This window comes from Amphiprion ocellaris, chromosome 9 (genome assembly GCF_022539595.1).
Source record: "Amphiprion ocellaris isolate individual 3 ecotype Okinawa chromosome 9, ASM2253959v1, whole genome shotgun sequence".
Classification (NCBI taxonomy): domain Eukaryota; kingdom Metazoa; phylum Chordata; class Actinopteri; family Pomacentridae; genus Amphiprion; species Amphiprion ocellaris.
In genome coordinates this window covers 13,381,000-13,400,331 of record NC_072774.1, presented here as the reverse complement: position 1 = coordinate 13,400,331, position 19,332 = coordinate 13,381,000, and the positions used below count along the sequence as shown (strand labels likewise).

The window sequence follows — 19,332 nt, the reverse complement described above, 5'->3', positions numbered from 1 at the left end:
ATTGTGGCTAATCACAAGTGGTGATCTGACAAGAAGAGTGCAATCATTGCTGAACCTTGGTGCTTGATAGGTGTCACAAAAGAGACACAAAGTCCACTCAGTTGAAGCGATTATTCATGACTTGTTGGCTGCTCTGACCTGATGAAATGAATGAATCCCTGGCTGATTTTTAAAATGCATGTATTCTACAGTTTTTTCCTTCTAAATAGTTGTATTGCATTGCAGTTTATAGGGAAATGTTTTTGTTTCACTAGAATAGTCAGATAGCCGGTTGAAGATTTAGGTTTCACATACTCAACACATGATCATCATATAATATATGATCTCAACGGTATTAAAAATTGGGAAAAAAATTAGAACTGCTTCAACCAGATGCAAAAAATCATGCTGCATATGCAATCATGCAGCAGAAATCCAGTGATAGACCGTAATATAACAGGAACACGGGTCATATGAGTGCTTTCACTTTCAGTACATTTTAAGAACTTGTAGTGAAGTATTTTTCCTTAGTAAAACAAATGAATAAATCATCCACAAGTATGCAACTTCCACAGAAAGTAGAAAGAAACCCCTAAAAACATGTCTCACTAAAGGTTCAAAATAACCGTTGAATAGCAGGAAACACCAACAGCTTCATTCAGATTTAATTCTTCAGAAATGCTTTGCCATTGTTTTGGGAAATTAAATTATTTGTGTGGATTTTATTTGAATATTTATTCACTTCTTAGTAATATGGCACTAATCATTTCCCCAACACAAAAGATATAATTTTAGGATTGCATGTGTGTTTTGATGATGACAGTGGCTAACCAGCTAGAATGTATCTATGCTTTGTCCAAAACATGTTCTGAGAAAATTCTGCAAAGATTTAGTAATGTTTTCACAGGGAAGTTTTATTTTTTTAATTTCCCAGAATGTTCTTCTTGAAGGTAAGATAACTAAAGACATTCTAAAAATGTGTGATGATAACATTGTTAAACCATGACACCCTAATGGTCATTGTTATGTCAGAAATTATAATCATATGTATGTCTAGAAAGCAGGCTATTATAATGATGTATTTACATGCATTTACTAGATACACTGAAACATACAATCATAGAAGCTAAAATATAATGACGGTAATTATTAATGAAGGTGAAAACAATACTTATAAACTTTACTGACCATATACTATGCATATAAGAAAAGGTCATGTGGGTCAGTTAGATCATGTGACTCTTGAAAGAGATGGTCAGTATGTGAAGTCTGAAAAGAAGCTCTGACCAGGACACTGGGCTTGGTCGACATTCTAACCACAAGATGTGCTGAAAACAAAGATTGTTTGGATTTGAATATAAGAACACAGGATCTGGTGTTGCATCTCATGAGAGAAGGTAAGAATCAGGTGATAATCAAACTTTTGGGAGACCTGTGAGGAATGTTGGTAAAAATGTATATTCACATTGATGCTTTTGGTGACAAAGGAGGTCTGCTCAGTTTGTTGGCTCTCTGTGGTATAAAATAAATCTCCAAATGGACGAAAGATCGCTGACTTTGCTCTTTTTTCCACCTTTTTTCACAAATGTGTTATAATAATTTAGAGTAATTCAGTGAGCGTTAGTCAGATTAAAGATGGAGGACAGTTTTAATGCCACATTGTGTAATATTGTGAAAATGTTTTACAGAAGAAAGTTCTTAATATGTTACCTCAACAACACTACTGGCAAAATCACATTACAGGAATGTTTTATATAGAAAATTCTGCCGTCTGAGGCGTAAGTAACGGCTTGAACACGTCATTTTTCCTCTGTTATCATGTAACCTCTGCTGTAAAAAAAGACTGATAATTTTACAGAATTTTTCCACATTTCTGAAATACATGAAATACTGATAAAATGCCAAAACTGTGAATTTACATGTCTAATGTAATTTTTTGACTGTCATAAATATATTTGCAAATTCATGTCTTTTCTCAGTTCTTTCTTTTTAAATTAGTAAATGAGATTATTCACTGCAAGTTTATTTCTACAAAAATGTTTTTTAAAGTAGATGCATATAAAAAAATGTTATTTAATTTTACATGGGTTTGTGTATAATTTATGTTTAATTTATATTATTATTATTATCATTATTATTATTATTATTATTATTACTATAGCATACAAAGTAGAATGAATCAAGAAAAAATTACTGTTTTTATTTAATGTTTTTTGCCATTATTTATACTATGAATTTCCATATCTATTTTAAAAAATGCCATAATAACCTGTAACCATTAATAACCATAAAATTTTCATTTTTTGAAGATCTTTTTTTTTTTACATAAAACACTTAAAATAAATCCGTAAATTTATCAAAGTACCACAAATATTACTTTTTTTTAACAGAAAAACCTGTCAAATTGAAGTTTAATACTGTAAAAACTAATTGTAGAAATTAAATACAGTTAGTTACAACAGAAGAAGAATCATTATTCTGTAATTTTACATAGATTTAAGTGTTGTTGCTTTTACACTTAAAAATATCCTTCAATAAACATTAAAAACCAAAAAATACACTTGATCACATTCAAAATAGCGCTAGCAAATGTATTTAATAATAGTAAATTACTGCATTTTTTTAAGGTGGTTATTTTCTATTATTTTGCAGCAACCAAGCTGCCATTTGTATGTGCATAATCTGTGGCCCTGAAAACATCCTCCAAACATTACTAGAATAAATTTCCATTATTAGAACTTGTAGGTAAAACCAGTGTTGCTGGAACTTCTGTGAGCTGGCTCATCCTCATACTGGCTGTAAACCAAGGGTTAGTTGATGAGACACTGTTATTCAACTGTGCTGACAAAGCCTCATGGACCCCATTTACTCAGACCTGTCAGCAGTTGCTCAACACTCTCTGTACAATCTTCCGCAGGCTGTGACGATGCCCTAATAAAGTCATCAGAAAAGACCGTACCAAGATACCGTCGCTGTCGTGTGTTATCATGTGCTTCATCCTGTCACCTCTGAAAAACGCTGTAATAAATCATCAGATAGTTGAAATCTTTTCATTGTGTTTAAACATATTGAGCTCTTTTCTTCTCGTTTGCATTGTTATATCCGTATGCAAGGCTGGACATTGTGTGTCTGTAGTGTCACTATGGCAACCTGCATACCTATCTGGTTTCTTGATATTGTGCTACACCCCTACAGGACAGAGTTGCTACAAAGAAATTCTCCTGTCTCCAGCAGACTTGTAAAAATGGAGGTTGCTTGTGTTAATTCTTCAGTGCCACAGGTCTGATGTGTGTCTCTTTTAGTGTCTATGAATCCTTTGTGTGCTTTTGCTCTTTCAAAGCACATCTGAACAGCGAAAAATGTCTATGCCCAAAGACAGATGGGAGAATTGAGGTCAGAAAAACTTGTAGTGATCTGAAACTGGATACATGAAACTGAGCATCCACTCAGAATGAATACTGACTTAATAAGAAGGCCTGTTTCTCCAAAACTGGAGCATTAAGTGACACATATTTATTACTGGAGAGATTCCTGTCAGAGTACATGCAGCTGCAGGTGGCTTACATGCTGGTCCAGCATCCATAAGAGCAAAGTTCAGAACAGCTTTTATCTTGTCTTCGGGCCTGTAATAGCTGAGTTTTGAGCTTAATGTGGAAATAAGTGGCAAACATGTACACATGGTAGCAAATTGTTATTCAAGATTCTTGACATACTTGATTGGATTGGAGAATTATAATGCAGAAATCTAGGGCAAATATTCTTAAAAATGTCTTAGCTTAACTGAACCCACCACAATGCATATCTGTTAGAATCAGGAGAACCTCAATAAACTCTGTGGCTATTGAAGCGAGGAACCTTTAACAGCCTAATTCAGAGAACAGGTTGTTGGAGGAATCTCTCATAACTCAAAATGGGTTTTAATGGAAATCTATTAAATGCAATTGTGCACACTGGAATATTTCAACAAATATATAATAGTGGTGGGATGTAATCAAAAAATTAATCTAATTAATTACAGGTTTTGTAATCAATTAATTGTGACTAATTGCATTTTTGTTAATTAGCAATATTTGATACAGTAAGCAAAGTTTTTCAATTCAAGTAAATTTTGGTTGATAACTGAAACGATGAACAGACATATATAAATTTAAGCAAAAGAATGTTTGTTTTTCATTAATATTTATCTGTGCATTTCTCATCTGTCTACTACATTCACGGATTACTGCAAATTTAAAGTGCAATGTAGCAACTATATTCAACATTTTAAGATTTTTTGTAAACTCAAACATTTTCATTGTTTTGAAAAGTGGTCTTTTGTGGGCTGGCTACACCGTTTTTGCCAGGACCAGAACTGTCAGCTAATTTTTTAAATTGTGAATCGAGTCTAATGCACTGCGTTGCATGCTGGTTGCGTAGCAGCATGTCTCCCCAGATGTGCTTGTAGCTCATTTGCATAAAGTAGACTTGACTTCTACTTTATGCAAATTTGATGCGGTGAATGGAGGTCCGACACACAGCAAAATTTTTGTTAAACGACAAAACTAGCTGTTGTTGAACTAAAACGAGGACAGATTCAGCAGCTTATTTCTCACTTCAAATACTTTCAGAAGTACTTTTTGTTGAAGTGTTTTCATAATAAAAGAGAAACTTTGCGATTGAGGTGCCATGTTGATCTGACGCTTCTACCAGACTGAAGCTGAAAGCACTGTCATGTGACCACCTAGTGGCCCCGCCCACCAAGCGGGCAACATGTTCTGCACTGAGGGGATAGGCTTGAATTGCTGCAGTCATAAGAAAACTCTTCGTTGCACAATTTGCACACAACCATGCTTTTCTCCAAGCTGCCATCGGGAAGATTTTTAAAAGAAAACTTTCCACCCAACAAGCTTAATTCAGTCTCCTCTTCCATCACTGTTCACCAAACTTTCTTGTGCTGACGTCACTCAGTGTGTCCTGTGCATCTTCTTCATGGCTGGCAAACAGACTTTAGGTTCATTACCGCCTTCTACCAGGCTGGAGTGTGCATCAGCGTTACCAGTGTGCCAGAAATTAGGGAACTGAGAAAGCTGTGATTAAATGTATTATTTTTTTAAACGTGTAATTTTTTTTCTGTAATTAGTAAATTGAAATTAACGCATTAAAGTCCCATCTCTAATATATGTAAATATTTATATACACAGTACCAGTCAAAAGTTTTAGAACGTCCCAATTTTTCCTGTTTTTTTTTCTATTGAAGTTCAAGTTCAATGAATAGTTTGAAATGGTACAAAGGTAAGTGGTGAACTAGATTATATATATATAGATAGATTATATATATATATATATATATATATATATATATATATATATATAATCTATCTATATATATAATCTATCTATATATCTATCTATTCTCTACGAAATACGAAATCTGACATACTACTAACTCTCAAAGCAAAAACAACAGCAAAAAAAACAATCTATTCTGCGAAAAACTATTCAAATGAACAACACTAAAAAGGGATCTCCTATCCCGGAACACTCGATCCCGCTGAGTGATTCACATAACAAACCGAACCAATCAGGTGATTCGAAGCAGTTGAGTGCTTCAAATGTCACTGAAGTGATTCCAACGTCACGAGTCACGTGACCAAACCACGCCTCGGCACAGTGGCTCGATACGTTTGCTTCATGAGCTACAGCGCATGTGTCGAAGCCTCGGGTATCAGAGGACCATCACTACCTCAGCGCTCGTTTTACGTCCGCACATTGCGCCGCTCAGCCGCAAACACAGAGACATCATGGCGGACGTGTTGGACCTTCACGAAGCGGGAGGCGAGGACTTTCCTATGGATGAAGATGGTGATGGTAAGAATAGTTTCTGCACAGTTAGTGGCAGGTGATCCATAACCTGTGCAGCGAAATAAGCAGGAAATTTTGAGGTGTCTATCGCATTGTATTTAACTGAAATGCGACAACAGATGTGACTGCGTGGGTATAGGCCCGAGAGATGCTAATAAGCTAATGCTAGGCTAATATAGCTGTGGCTGCTAATATGGTTTGTTCATTCAATCGCGCAATGCAAGTTAGCCAAGTTAGCTATGGTTATTGAAAGCTATAATATCCAGAGTTTAAAATCACTTCAGTCGGTGAAAATGTAACTTTAAATATGTTTAAAAGCTGAAGTAACTGGTCAGTACTTACATGAAGTAACCGCACTCTGTATGTTATTAGCGACTACTAGCGCGCTAATTCGCTGCTAATATAACAACTCACTGTTTCTAGCTGTCAGAACTACACAGAGCGCACAAGTTGAATTTATTTTAACCAGTTTGAGGTATCACTATATTACTGTAACGAGGGCATTAAATCTACCCGCTGAGTTGAAAGCGAATAAATGGGAGCAACGTCAACTAGCTAGTTGGGAAACTTACAGGCTGTAGGGACGCAGTGAAGTGAGAAGTTACAGCGGCATGCTCAGGCTTTGACTTGTTGATTTCTGCTTCTTCAGAGAGCATCCACAAGCTGAAGGAGAAAGCCAAGAAGAGGAAAGGACGAGGCTTTGGTTCAGGTAAGTCACCGCTGCTGTGATGTTGGTTCATGCAATCTTCCATTTAGGCCAGAGTGAAACTGTCGATCGTTCTATTGAATAATATTCTTATTCAGAAAATGTCTATTTCCGGTACATATTACTGTGGTTTGAGATCTAATCTCCCACCTTAGGTTTGTAACAGAAAGTACTGTTTCATATTTTTCTATCTTGATATTTCCAGAGGAGGGAGCCAGGTCCAGAACCAAAGAGGACTATGATACAGTGGAACAAGATGGGGATGAGCCAGGACCTCAGAGGTGTAAGTGCCACACTTTATACTGAAGATATAAAGTCTCAGCCCTATCTATATCCATTTGTAAATTACCTTAGTTATTTATTAAGTTATAGTCATGTGCAAATGTTTGGATACACCTGGGCTTACTACATATTTTGTTGGTTACGGAATTGAACGGAAGCTAATATAACCTCTGCAGCAAACACTCTTTCTTCAAGGTAAATATCTGAGATATTTTAGGATTTTTTGCAGGCAGAGCAAGTTTAAGGTCTTACCAGAGATTTTAAGTGATGGTCATGACACTGAGGGCCACTGCAAAACTTAAACTTGCATTTCTTGTTGTATATCGTGGTGGGTTGTGAGATATGCTTTTGATCATTGTCGTTTTGTAGAGGACAACATCTTACTCCTTTCAGTGTCTTGATATATGCAATGTTTCCCATCCCACTGGTGGGCACTGAGCATTCAAGCAGTGCCTAACAGCTGACAAGGTGTTCAAACACAATGCCATGCATGATACCTTTCACAGAGCTCAATTTTAACTCAATTTGTCCACAGCACTTGTTTCCTAAGCCATTCGGACTTATCCAGATGTCACTTCTTGTACCTCAAACAGTAACTTTTGTGAAAGTGTGTGTGAAATCTTGAGTCCGGTTTCCTTCACATCCGGTCTGACTTGCACATATTCAGCTTTTGAGCAAAGTATATTTAACTGCTATGATGTCTTTATATAACTTTCCTTTGCTTTATATCAGATAGTTTCAGTTATATGTTCAGATTTTGCTCAGAGGAGCCCATAGTTGTTGTTATTACAAAGATTGAAGTCATCAAGCTCTGTAATTGTCATAGGTGACATTTTTTGTAGCAGACATTTTTGCTTGTCACAGCAGGAAAAGCACAAGTGTAAACAGTAACGACTACATTACAATTTGGGGAGCAAGCTGCAGGGCTGTTGCATTGTGCATTCTGACTCACTGGCATGACTTAAACCTGATTTATACTCCCACACTCCTCAGTCAGATAGACGGCTGTGTACACCACTGACTTCTTGCTGTTCCAATTTCAGTCTGTTTGCATATTCTGTACATTCACACTACTGTTGAGCATGTACATCAGTGCACTTATAGTGTAGTTGTAGTGCAGACACAAATTTTGGACTGCACATTGTTGTCCACAGAGGGTTTGCACAGACTCAGGCAAATGGCAGAATTTTATTTACTCTAACCTTCATGCACTTGCAGATGTGGAAATTATAATAGTCTTAATGGTATTTTTTAATAAGATGCATTTTTTTCTACTTAAGGAGTCTATTAAGGCTTAAAGTTATTGAAATTCCGAGACTTTCCAAGCAGTTGGGTGGCCAAATTTTACACTGGAGTTACATTTTCCTTCTAGTTTTTCTAACTTCTTGAGTTCATGAAACTGAATTCAGCAGTATAACAACATCTGAAGAAAAACTGTTTTAATGTTGATTTAGGGACTGCATTTGCTACTTTATCTACTTTAAAATCAACCTAATATTTAATATACCCACAAAGTCTTGAATAAATGCTGTGTAAGTGCATGAGAGGCACAAACTTGAGATCAGCAGGTTTTATTTTGGTTACTAGTTTAAAGTTCTGTTTGGTTCACTGTTTGATCCAAGATGCCTTTTGTTGCTGCAGCTGTCGAGGGATGGATCCTGTTTGTGACAGGAGTACATGAGGAGGCCACAGAGGAAGACATCCATGACAAGTTCTCAGAGTTTGGAGAAATCAAGAATCTGCATCTCAACCTTGATCGTAGAACAGGCTACCTCAAGGTAAGACAAATATCCGTATGCTATAAGTAAAACTGCAACAACTACCTTATTAGTTGTCAACTGTTAGATTCATAGACAGCTATTTTGATAATTGATTGAATTGATTTGATTAATTTAGGTAATTTTAAGGAATATAAGGAATAGAAAAGGGTCTAAATTCACAGGTTCCAGCTTAAATGTGAATATTTCCTGGTTTCTTTCCTCCCTCTATGACAGTAAACTGAATATTTTTGGGTTCTAGACAAAATAAGACATTTGAAGATATCTTGTCGGGCTTTAGGAAACGTTGGTTGATTCTGTTCATCAATTTATATATCAAACAACTGATTATTTCAGGACATAGTCCACAGAATTGACAATGGTGACAATTCACAGTTGTAAATGAATTTTAGGGATGTAATATTTTTATTACACTTTTGTATTTAAATAAATGGTGTAATGCTTTCACTTATATGTTCTGCTACATTCCTGATAATGTACAAATGTTTGCGTTAAGCTAAGACAGAATAATGTTCACCTGTATTCAGTGCATCTGCTCGAGACAAATATTAATAAAATTGTTCCCATAACCCCCCACATACAGGCAAGAGTAAACATAAGCTACATGACTGTGCACTGTAAAGCCTCTAGTGTTCCAAAAAACTTACGACAGGGCAACTCACCACAGAGTGAAATAAGACATTCTAATGTTTGTTTACCCAAGTTGAAATAAAGTGATGTTTTTTGTACATGGGCGATTTTCTGTCAGAGGAGTATTTTAAACTTCGATTTTACAGTTGATGATGTTTATTTCTGGGATGGTGAAATAAGGATCGCGATTAATATTTTACATTTACAGCCGTAGGCAGATGAAAATATTTCTGCATCAACATTACAGGTACCCACTTGTGCAGTGCAGACTTTCCTTTGCAAAAAAGTGCTGTGTGGTAAAAACAAATTAGTTCCAACATCATAAAGTGTACATACTACATGTTGACTGGAAACCTGGCCTGAAAATTGACATTTTTCTAATTATAGAGACATCCAATGAATAATTTCAACTGCGTTATATTATATCTTTGTTCCACTCGTCCTTTAAGGTGAATGAGATACAAGTTACGGATTGTACTAGAATGTATCTTGTATGGATTTTGCATCCAACACTAATTGAAGAAGCTGAAAGAAATTAATAAATTTACTTAGATGGTTCTCTGTTACTGTTTGCACAACACTTGGCATTATAAAATATTTGTTTGACCCTTACTGACGCCACCACAACACCATCCATTTATGAGAAGTTCAAAGCCAGAACGGAATGTCATCCAGTGATGAGAATGTCTGTTTTATTTTAATGCTTGGGTTGATTTGACGCTAAGAGAATTGCCAAGTGTCATGTTGACTCAGTCAGAAATTTGAACAACTGCCGTGGTTCCTCTGAATCACACTAATTAATATGTTACTTAAGTCATAAATTCTAGCCAAATCAGGGAACGTAGTGCAACACATTAGTCACATTATGTAACGTAAAATGACAAATATTTAATTTTCATCCTTCGTGTCTGTAAGAAATTACCTGAACAAAGCCAGGCAGTTACTATACTCTGTGTGAAGCCGCTTTGCTTTGCTGTTGCTGCTACTCGATAATGGCTGGTAAACAAATTACATTCCTCATGTTTTAACCTCTCTTCTTTTAGCCCATGATGAAGATCAAAATGGAAAAGATACTAACATGGAGAGATGGAATAAGAGTTAACAGAGATTTTGCAATAACTGTAATCTTAGAAGTGTATAGGTTTCCTCACAGCTGTGGTATGATTTGCAAAAATCAACACACTGGTGCATTTTTTTATTTGCTGCCCAAATACTCAGCATGTGTCCACTTTTTTCTCGGGCACTAGGTGGCAGCATTGTTCAGATTATGAAGTAATAAAGAATCTTTGGCCCCAAACCCTGTCAGTCTAAACAGGAAGAATGTCCATTTTCATTACTAGTGTTTGAAGATGAACATGACTTTTCTGCACCACTCACCTAACTGATAACATTTTGATTACTTCAGTCCTAAAAGATTTTATTGTTTGATGTAATTTAGTGTTATCACTAAATTGTACCAAAAAAAATGTAGTCCAAAAAGTTTACATTGTTTGGTACAATTTAGGGTTGTGTTCAAAATGCATTAGCCCAGTAATCACACTGTGATTTCTGCAGAGCAGCTGCACGTCAAAAAAAAGACTATCTGCTTTCTGTGCTTTGTTGGAAATATTTTGCATTGCAACATACTGATAAATTCCAAAGCGGTGTTGCCATAAATGCACAATAACTCACATAATTGTCTGATTCCTGTTTTCAGGGCTATGCACTGGTGGAGTATGAGACATACAAAGAAGCCCAGGCAGCCATGGAAGGGCTTAATGGTCAGGACCTGATGGGTCAGCCTATAAGTGTAGACTGGGGATTTGTCAGAGGGCCCCCCAAGAACAAGAGAAGGTGAGGGTGGCATGTAAATCTATGTATGTTTGATTGTAGTAGCAGGAACTTGTAGGTAATGTTACACTTAGTCAAACTGCAGTCTGTGAAAATACGGCAATATGTACAGATTTTGTTAGAATTTCTTAGGGATATTGCCAGTGACATTTTTCCTTATATCACACAGCATGCAATGTTTGTAATGTTGCCACAGTCGCTATTTAAGTTATCTAGGGTCCCCTTATTTTTGTACACACACTAACACAAACAAATTTTCCTGTTGACTATGACATGGTACAGGGCTGGTGGCCGGAGACGCAGCAGAAGTCCAGACAGGAGGCGGCGTTGAGTGGAGGAGGCGTCTGTCACTATGACGGGCAGTTTGCCATCTTCTCCTACAAAGCTACTTTTGGAATTTTTGTACAATATTTTTGAGTAACAGTTGTACGGCATCTGCATGTAAGATTGCAAATATTGAGATGAGGAATAACAAAAGAAATTGGTTTAACAACACCAGTTGCGGTTACTTCTAACTTGCTTATGGAGCCTTGCAGTGCAAAGATATTTGGATCTGTTAGTGAAGCATCGTTTTTAGTTTCAACACCAACTGTCAGTCAGTAGTACATGTTTATGCTTTTCATGATTCCCTCAAATGTTGTTTTCTCAATGTTACGTGCATTTTATTCTGCTTGAGTATTTTGTTTTATATGACTTGGGGAAAATTAAACTTTTTAAAAGGTGAACTTGTGTCCTGTTGTGCTGTATATAGCTTTGCGAATGACGTAGGGTTTACATCATACTGGATGACCTCACTCAGGCGATGGTGACGCCCCAGCTATTTTGTGAACTCCAAAGCACTTGTCACTCTGGCCCCAGTGCGACACTCATAGGCTACTTGGACAAAACCCCTGGCCCCTTATTTTCTTCAGCCAATTGCCAAGCGACTGTTTTGTGCTCTGTCGTTCTCATTTGGTGCTTACTCTACTGGGGAACGTCACTCAAAGTCCTCCGACATGTACATTGGTTCGTGTCAACGTCAATAAAATGTGTCCTATCTCTGATTGGGTGGATCTTGTCGGGGGCGGGCTGAAGGCTTCGGTTGACGTTGTTGTTGTAAGTGCTGGAGAAATTACTTTGTCGGTGATGGTCCGGTTTGGGATTTTACGCTTAGTTCTACCTACGAAGATGCTAAAAAGTTAGAAATCGGTAATTTTAGAAACGTACATGATTTTTACAAGGTGGCACTCGCAGGAAAACTAAATGGGACGATGATAACATCTGCGAGGCCGCTAAAGGTAAGCAGTAAAGGGATACTCCAGCTACTACCGTTAGCTAGCGTTAGCTGGCTGATTAGCCAGGCTCCAAGTAGCCACTTGCTAGCCAAACGTTACGGTTCGATGTACTTACTGAGAAATATGCAACACTTGTTCGTAATGAGCGTTCATGCACACGTACGACAGGGTCTAAAGCGACAATTCTATATTCTAATACATGCCAGTAAAGTTAGTGGGTTGTGTGTACATGGTGCGTGAACCCCCATGCGTTTGAACGCCTCAAATGCGTTTATGTAAGCATGTGTATTGTTGGTTGATATTTTGTTTCAAAGAATAGTCATAGCCATAATAGCTGGCTCAGAGTCAACACTGTGGACAAGTCATCATCAGAACCATTTAACTGGCGAACAGGATTGGTTGGCTGAACATTGCATTGGCTTTATAAGCTGAAAGAAATAGAGCAGTTTAAAGGTTACCATCAGCTCTGTGTTTTCCTTTGATATGTGATGTATTTGCGGTTAGAATTAACTTAAATTTCACCAGGTAGCTTTCTAAGAGCTGGAAGTCACGATCCAGATTACGAGAGCCCGTTTTTTACTAAAGGTGCATGTGTGATGTAACATTTACTTAAAGCATCAGCTTAGAGGAAATTGCCAGAAGTAAGTGTGTTTACACTCACACTCCCAAACCTTGCTGCCAGATATGAGACTGTTGCCTGAGCTGCTGGCCGGTCACTGGGTGCAGTGCTCATTTTGAAACTAGGACTGGGGTTATTTGCCGTCATTTCCAACAACACTGCGATGAAAAAGGATTGCGTTACACTTTACCTTGAATTATTCAGGTCTAGCATTTGTGGACTCTTTTGTTTGCTGGGACACCAGGACAGACAGTCAACATAAAAAGTAGGACAGAGTTCTTTGCTGCACTTGGCCTGCTTATGTTGTTAAAAAGCATAATCTGCTGGAAACACATGCTCCATTAAGTAGGTTCATGGAACTTTTAGAAGCAAGATATTGTATAGTAGGAAAAAGCAGCCCCCCTCCTCCACCTGCACTCACACTTTCCAGTGGCCGTGCAGGATGATACTTTAAAGGCTGGACACACAAGCAGCTGCCTGTAACAGTGACTTAAGTAGCTGTGTGGAAACTTGGAAAAAAACTGGCAGCGTGATATTCGTCTCTTCTACAAGATACTTTTTCTTTACACACCATTGCATCTCTTTGGATGATCAATTTATAAAAGCTGCCTGTCAGTTCCTGGATCTACCAGGCACTGTGGTGAGAAGATGAGAACAATTTTCATACCCTGATGCACAGTCTCTGTGAGGTTGCACTGTCAGACTTCATTATGCAAGTCCTCAACACTTCAAGGAACATATATTGATGCATACAGCTGCACAGAGAGCACCTAGGGCAAGTATATTAAGTAGGGTGTAGCATCCGTCCCTATGCAATTCAAATTCCAGACTGGAAGGGTGTAAACGTAAAAATATTATTAGATAAAGACAGATCATTTTACCACTCAAAACAGCAGAGCATCCAGCTATAACACTTTGTAAGCACAGTGTTAAGAGCCAGTTGTTAAATGACTGTTGGTGCACAAAACAGGCATGAGATAAATTCATTCGCAGCCTGCCTCCAATGACACACAGCAGAACAGAGTAGTTTCCCTTCCGTTGCTTACCGAGTTTCTGCAATTTGATTTTTATTGAACCACATGTAAATTTGTTTCTTGTAGTTTCCAGTGTATCATACAGTCATCTCTAACAATATTCAAATGAGCTGCGGTAAACAGTTTGCAGTAACCTTAATTGAAAGTGACACAGATGAGATGGCATGGGTGATGAAAACAATAAAATGTGCTCACTCTAATCCTAAATGATAGTCAAAAGGTAGACATGTGTTATGCCTGTGTAAAAGGGTTTGTCATGGAGGCATCCTCAAGTTGCAAGACTTGGTGTTGATAGGATTAGTTGTAGACTGCGTTGCTATGAAACATTGCGAGGAGGTAGAGCAGCCATAAGCTAGTTTTAGTTTGTGTACAGTTTCACAAAGAAGATACTGACTTTAACTTGTTTGTCTTTCCAGTAGGAAATGTGTTTGATCTGGAGTAATACTTTACTCAGAGGTTTGTGTTATACATAGTAACTATCTTTCATTCCCGTAATGCCTTTAACCTACAGTTTTTGTGCTGGACATCTGTGGCTGTTTTGGCTGCCTTGGTGAATATAGTGTTTCACAAGGTAGCCATGCTGCTTCAGCAACACTCAGGGTATGAAAATTTAAATTCGTCTCTTGCTGGGTTCCCCCAAACAGCTGCTCACTATCTGCATGTGTGTGTGTGTCAGGGATCCAGTGTCAGTTACAGTTACAGAGCTAGGCCCATTTGGCCATGGAGCTATTCCCACAGGATCTCTAAAACATGGTCAGATTAATAAGTAAGTAGCTGAGTGCTTCTTGAGGTTAGTAGGACAAATACATGACTTTTGTGTCAAGTGTACATGTTCCAGTCAATTTGCAGGCTGTAACAGGCAACAAGGCATGAGGCAGTTGTAGAGCCTGCTTGTTTTATGGTGCTGTGCAGATTTCATTATTGTCACTATGAAAAAACATGACACATCATAAAACCCACATCCCTACAGCCATGCATCTGTGTCCTTATCGCAGAGCAGCGCACTTCATTAAGACAGGAACAGATGTGATGCGAAAGAGAAAACTACCTTAGTCCCCACACTGCTACAGTGTGACAGGGATCAATAGGTGGCTTGTCTCCCAGAGGTCTCTGTGTTCAGACAGCAACTCATAAAACTCTTTGGAGCCCCACCCTCTCCAGCATGGCTGGTTTCCTGCCAGTCTTGTGACACACCACCCAGCTATTGCCCTGGGCAATTTGTGCCAAGGTGGAGAGACCTGAAGCTGAGGCATCTACCTGGCTGCCAGCAGCTGCTTGACTTCGAACAGCAGACTGTGGATAGTAGGCCTATGCTGAATGCTTTGGGATTACTTTGCGATAAGTCATACAGTTGTTATACTATTAAGTGACTGCAGAGTAGGGCGGAACATTATATGAGGGAAGATGTAGCCTTATGGTGCCAGCCTAGCAGCCATAATCCAATACAGCATGAGTTGCCACTCCCATAAGAGAAGCTATGGTAATGAGAGCTTGCTGTATCAGTTACTTTCTGCATTTCACCTTTTCCTCCCCTACATACAGCACAGTGGCGAATTGATGATGATTGTGCTTGGCACCTAACCTTACAGTTTTATCTGCTCTGCAAGGCACAGCTGTTGAAATAATATATCTATCTTATTAAAAAAATACAGTTAGATTTCATGAGGATCGTATTGACTTGAAAACCAGCATGCAGTACTTGTCAACAACTGTTGTGTTCGTCACACCCTGCTGGTGAGTGCTGTTGCTTTGTTCAATACTGTTTGCTTTAGTGTACATTATCACAAATATAATGAGTCTTATGTTTTAATTAATAAGTTCAGTTTTTTTTGATGAATGATTGTGCAGTAGAGATTGGCCTTAGAATACTATCAAGATATTTCAGGGCAATTATTGAGATTATGGCACGTATGATGACATGATTCTTTTTGGTTGGTTGAGCGACAAAAAAAAGCTATTGTGGTTTCCTTGTGTGACTACCTATTTTAGTAGCAATGTTACTTTGCTGTAAGTAATGTGAGTTATTGGTAAGTAAATCATAATGTCTCAATGTAATTGAAAACATGATATTAGGGCTACATAATTAATTAATTGAATATAGTCATGCTCTCAGCTTCCCACAATTAAATACTGACATACTGATGTTTAAACTGCTTTGCTCAGAGAAAATAGGCCATGCAGGTCAAGACACTTGGTTTCATTTTGGGTAAATCGGACATTAGAACGCTGTATTTCACTGTTTTTAAAGTCATTTTTGATCAGACAGCTGTTGGGGTAACTGCAGTAACTGAATCCAGACTGAGGGCTTCTCTTTTTAGATGACATCGGTAAATTAAATATATGAGGTCTTTTGGGTACAATTTGATTGACAGAAAATGCACTAAATTCAGGTGAAGATTTTTATAATTTTTATTTTGATGCAAAGATTTATACATTAGCAGAAATGTAGCACAACATGGAAGCGAAAACAATGCAACAAAAATATTTTATCTCTAAGTTAATAATTGTGAAAAGTAACTGTGATCTCAGTGTCAATTAAAATAATTGTCACGATCAAAATGGCCATAATATTGCAGCTCTAAATAATATCTTCAATTTTGATCTTGTGAAAAGATGCTAATATTATCCTGAACAATCTGATATGGTTCTGTGTTTGCAAAATGTTTCTTATAGCTGACAAAATAATTGAATACAACCTAACATGACTCAAATTTGTAATAAACTGCAGAAAACATTTGATAAGATTTCAACTGAGGCTTCGGAGGAAGGTTAAAAATTGATGATAACATGTCAAGGTGACTGGTAGAGTTGATACTTTCACAGACTTTATGGAAATTCAGCCAACATTTGATTGAGTGGCAATGTTTATTTCAAAGTACAGTGTCAGGTGAATAGTAAGATTTAGCTCGACCGCCACTTTAGCCTGTGGAGAAAAGTGCAGTTTCCTGTGCAGACCAGGGGACATCAGTTACTGCTGCCCTGCCCTGTTGATCCCGGACAGCAGGCGTAATCCCACACAGCCCTAATGAGGAGCTTGTCACCCAGGATGACATCACACAGGGAGTGACGTGAAGTCGCCCTGCTGTGTACATGGGCTGGCCTGCAGCACGTGGGGATTCACATGAGCATTAGTGCTGCCCGCCTGCAGAGATGGGTGCTTGTTTAGCCGCTGGCTTTAGACCTAGCTGGGCTTGGTTGGCTTCACATTCAGGCTGACTTAGCAAGGGTAGATCTCGAATGTTTGAATCAGTCCTGTCTTATAACATGGTACTTGGAAGTCAAAGATCCATTTTGTTTCCAGTGTTAAAGCTTATTTTGTTCCTTACAGCAATCTTTGTTTTGCAGGAGTGGAACGAATGTTCTTAATTCTAAAACAGCACATCCAAAGATCAAGTCAGTGTCAAAGAAATGTCTTATTTTCCTCAAGGGCTGATATGCAAATTATAGCAGTAGTCATCTCACTTGCCTTTTAAATGTGAATTATGTAACAATAAGCACACTGTTTATATGCTAAGCAAAGATGATGTTTTGGCATCATTGCCAACCCAGTGACATAAACGGTTGGTAGTATACGGACAAATTTAAGGCCGCATCTAGAGAACTTTTAGAAGTAGTGTTTGTCAGCTTTAGGTACAGTTTAGGTGATTTTTTTTAACCTGTTGAACCCTCTGGGTATTTTCAATCTTGTCACATTTTTAGTCACAACGACCTTATTTTTCACTTTAATATAAAATCCTGCATCTCTATGAAAACGGCATAATCATGGCTACAAGTAGAGAGCTACAATTTGTGCAGTATGCAGCAGTTATGATGGCATGCATCATTAGAAATAAAAGAAAAAACAAAGCTGAATTTTGTTTTACTCACTTTGCAAAAAAAAAAAAAAGATTTATAATCAAAATATACACATTTTCCCAAGTACCTAGAGAGGTTACCTACACTGGAAATGGTGAGTCTACATGCTATAGATATTTTATAACTTACATATTTGCAGACTCTACAAACGTTCAGTTTTTCATTACTCTGTACAACTCCAGAAAAAAACATTTCACCCTGCTGAATTTATCTACCACCAACTTGCTGACAACTTGCCATTTATATACTGTTTCTGAACCACGTTGCATTTATTTTATTGATCTGGTATGATTTATTTTCCTCTGAATCTCTCTCATTTGATTACACACTTGTCCCCTATCTGTTCTGCTTAAACCCTGCTTACAGTTCAGCTGAATATTGCATGAATTTTGTCACGTAACTGTTGGTCACAATTGAGTCAGTCATGGCTTTTCAGTTGTGTGGAGGATTGCAGAATATTTAGGTTTTCACAGGATCTGGTGGGAAGCGGTTTATTTTTGGCAAATTTTTAAATTACAGATGGCTAGTTTTCCAGACAAAACCATACATCACATAATTATTTCAGGATTATTGGAAAATGAAAATCTGATCATTTTTTCCATTTTTACAGTTTCTGGCTCTGATAAAGGGTGTTGTTTTGTTGATTTTTAAAAACTAAATTGATAGCATACATTTCAATCCTGTCAGCAGGATTTTAGGGTATCTGTGTCAGTTTGGTTTACACAGCTTTAACAAAAATCTTTCTCTTGTTTTTATGATATATTAGTAACTTGACTTTTTCTTCGGACAATATTCTGCATATGCAGTGCCATGAAAAAGTATTTGCCTACAGAAATTTCTCTTTATAATTTTAAATAAATATGAATACTAGTTTGATGATCTGGAACATTTAACTGTAAGAAATGCGCAAAAATAGAAGATTTTTGTAGGGGGACAAATACTTTTGCATTGCACCATATATTCTGCATTGTACAACAACTGCTCTAAAAAGCTTTTAAAACCTAAACTGAAGTCTTTCAATTTCCTTTTTATCAGAAATGACTTTTTTAACGCAAGTCCCTGGCTTTAATAAAAGAGTCAGTTTTTTACATGTCTGGCCCAAGCGGGAATCCTGTAGTATAAGCTTAATCATCTTAATTATTACTGTTGAGTCATAATGCATATTTTGTAGTTTAGGGTTGAATTTCCCAATCCAATGCTAATAATTAGGTTGGCAGTGTTCAGATGGATGCAGAGGCTTGCATCGACAAAGGTTAAAAATCAATAAAGAGGCTGCCAGGCCCAAGTGCGGACTTCTCACCCACAGAGTCTGGAGTTCAGGTTGGCAACTGTCCGGAATACTGAAACTAGCACATAATGTTCACAAAGTGAAGCAGTTTATTCATCTATCTCTGTGCTGTCTTCCCACTGGATGCTCAGCAGGTTTGTTTTGGGGTTTTTTTTGTGCGTATTTCTGAAACAGTAATGCATTAATAGCAGATTAGCTTCCTCTTCCCTCCCTCAC

At 37.6% G+C, this 19,332-nt stretch overlaps 2 protein-coding genes across 3 annotated transcripts in view; both read left to right on the top strand.

Annotated features, from left to right (window-relative positions):
• The first annotated feature begins 5,667 nt into the window (after positions 1–5,667).
• rbm8a (RNA binding motif protein 8A) lies at positions 5,668–11,771 on the top strand. The gene is made up of 6 exons (XM_023286230.3): positions 5,668–5,826; positions 6,470–6,529; positions 6,732–6,809; positions 8,450–8,586; positions 10,913–11,049; positions 11,329–11,771. Exons 1-6 carry the CDS (start codon positions 5,760–5,762, stop codon positions 11,375–11,377), a joined length of 528 nt encoding a protein of 175 aa, XP_023141998.3. The 5' UTR covers positions 5,668–5,759; the 3' UTR covers positions 11,378–11,771.
• A 363-nt stretch (positions 11,772–12,134) lies between these two features.
• Positions 12,135–19,332, top strand: part of otud7b (OTU deubiquitinase 7B) — a 38,702-nt gene continuing 31,504 nt past the window's right edge. For both annotated transcript variants that reach the window (XM_023286228.3, XM_023286227.3), the window contains exon 1: positions 12,135–12,323. The gene's annotated coding sequence lies outside the window, so the exon portion shown is untranslated. The remainder of the gene's footprint in view (positions 12,324–19,332) is intronic.